The sequence below is a fragment of the Cajanus cajan genome, chromosome 8 (assembly GCF_000230855.2).
Source record: "Cajanus cajan strain Asha chromosome 8, NIPB_CcT2T_4, whole genome shotgun sequence".
Classification (NCBI taxonomy): Eukaryota; Viridiplantae; Streptophyta; class Magnoliopsida; order Fabales; family Fabaceae; genus Cajanus; species Cajanus cajan.
The window spans coordinates 48,811,782-48,813,887 of NC_138524.1; the positions used below are offsets into that span (position 1 = coordinate 48,811,782).

General features: G+C 45.3%; 1 protein-coding gene across 1 annotated transcript; it reads right to left on the minus strand.

Annotated features, from left to right (window-relative positions):
* Window positions 1-263: 263 nt before the first annotated feature.
* On the minus strand, window positions 264-1,148 carry LOC145950482 (uncharacterized). The gene has a single exon (XM_083061574.1). It carries the CDS (start codon window positions 1,146-1,148, stop codon window positions 264-266), a length of 885 nt encoding a protein of 294 aa, XP_082917700.1.
* Window positions 1,149-2,106: the final 958 nt, after the last annotated feature.

Below are 2,106 nucleotides of genomic sequence, written 5' to 3' on the forward strand. Positions count from 1 at the left end.
AATTTTTGGACTTGATGGGCCGATATACATGCCAAGGGCTCGGATTTGATCCATTTGGTGAAGAGGTCCACGACAATGATGAGGAACTTGCATTGCCCCTTAGCAATCGGGAAAGGTCCGAGAATGTCGGCCCCCCATGTGGCGAATGGCCATGCAGGAGGAATACAATGTAGCTGCTCGGCCGGTTGGTGGATCAGGTTGCCGTGCTTCTGACATGGTTGACACTTCTTCACAAATGTTTCGCAATTGGTGTTCATGGTCGGCTAGTAGTACCCGGCTCGTAGGAGTTTCGCGACGGTCGTTCTTGCTCCTGAGTGCATTCCACAAATTCCCTCGTGAACTTCTCGTATCACGTAATCGGCCTCGGTGGGGTCTAGGCACTTGAGTAGTGGAGTGGAGAAGCCACGCCTATATAACAAAACTGCAATGACGACATATCTGCTGGCCTGTGTTCTCAATCTTTTAGCCTCGGTCGGGTCGGCCGGGGTGACGCCACTGGTGATGAACGCCTTGATTTCGTCCCGCCAGTCGGACGGGTTACTTCGGCTGGGGTGGTCGATATCAACATTTGCTACAACTTCCTCTTCGACACTTGGGTGGCCGATTTCCTGCTGAATGATGGTTCTCAGTTGGCCTGGCTTCTTGGTCGCAGCCAACCTAGCCAACTGGTCAGCTCGGGTGTTGTCTTCGCGCGGGATGTGGTCGACCAACACCTCTTGGAAGTTTGCCTTTAACTTTTGATAGGCGTGGTAGTACTTCATCATGTTGTGATCCTTTACTTGGAAGCTACCGCCTACTTGCTCGACCACAACTTTGGAATCGGTCAAGCATTTGATTCTCGAAGCACCCATGTCTTCGGCTAGTCTTAGTCCGGCCAGTAGGGCTTCATATTCGGCTTGGTTGTTCGAAGCCTTGAACTGAAATCGGAGGGATTGTTCCAAAACTATCCCTTTGGGTCCCTCCAGAATTACCCCTACTCCGCTGCCCCGACAATTTGAGGAACCGTCCACGTGGAGGGTCCACCAATGCTCTTCGAATTGGCTGTGAGGATGGAGCTCGTTCATAAAGTCGACCAGGCACTGAGCTTTGATCGGTCCTCTCAGTTTGAAGGTGATGTCGAACTGCGAGAGCTCCATTGACAATGCCATCATTCTTCCGGCGAGTTCAGGTTTGCCTAAGACCTTTGAGATCAGGCATTCGATGTGGACCACTACTCGGTGGCTCTGGAAATAGTGTCGTAGGCGTCGGGAAGTATGCACTAAGCCAAGTGCCACCTTTTCTATCAGCTGGTATCGGGTTTCGGCATCTTGTAGGAGTCGGCTGACGAAATATATGGGGGCTTGGGTGCCTTCTTTTTCTTGCACCAGAACCAAGCTAATCGCCTCCTCGGAAATAGCCAAATACACGAGTATTGGGCTCAGAGGATCTGGTCTCGTGAGGATCGGCGGCGTCGCCAAGGTCGGCTAAACGAGGTGACATAAAGAGGTGGCAGAGCAATATATAGTTATTTAAACATTGTGGCGGTCTTAAACCGCTAAAAATTTAATCTTTTGTGGCGGTTATAATAACCGCTAGAACTACAACCGTTTTTAGCAGTTTATTGAAACCGCCAGAAAATAACCGCTATTAATTACATAATTTTTTGTAGTGTCAGTCGAGCTACTAAGCCCAACACACTTAATCCAATAATCAAGATTCTATGCTTATTAGCGCCCCGCTGTTTAGCTGTAATAACATAAAAGAAGTATGTTTTTTTTTCTTTCAATTAATTGATCAGATTATATGAATAATCAAACAAGCATTTTCATATACATTTATTTTATTCGATAAAGAAAATGAAAAAAAAAATTAGGTACGAAGAAAATGATGAAAAATAGATTTTTCAAAATTTTCGATTAGAGAAATATGAAGACAACGAATTATTATAAAATATACTATAAAGCCAAATAAATTATTTAAATAATAAAAAATGTAACATGTAACAAATACAATATTAAGAGTACATATACTAATATCTTAATATTGTAACATGTAATAAATTTACCTCGTCGGCCACCACCTTGTCGCGTGCCTTGCCTTTACCTTTTGGTAGGCGCAGAAGGTGCG

What these genes read in the sequence shown, in the direction of transcription:
- LOC145950482 (XM_083061574.1), bottom strand. Translation starts at nt 1,148, where the DNA reads ATGGCATTGTCAATGGAGCTCTCGCAGTTCGACATCACCTTCAAACTG.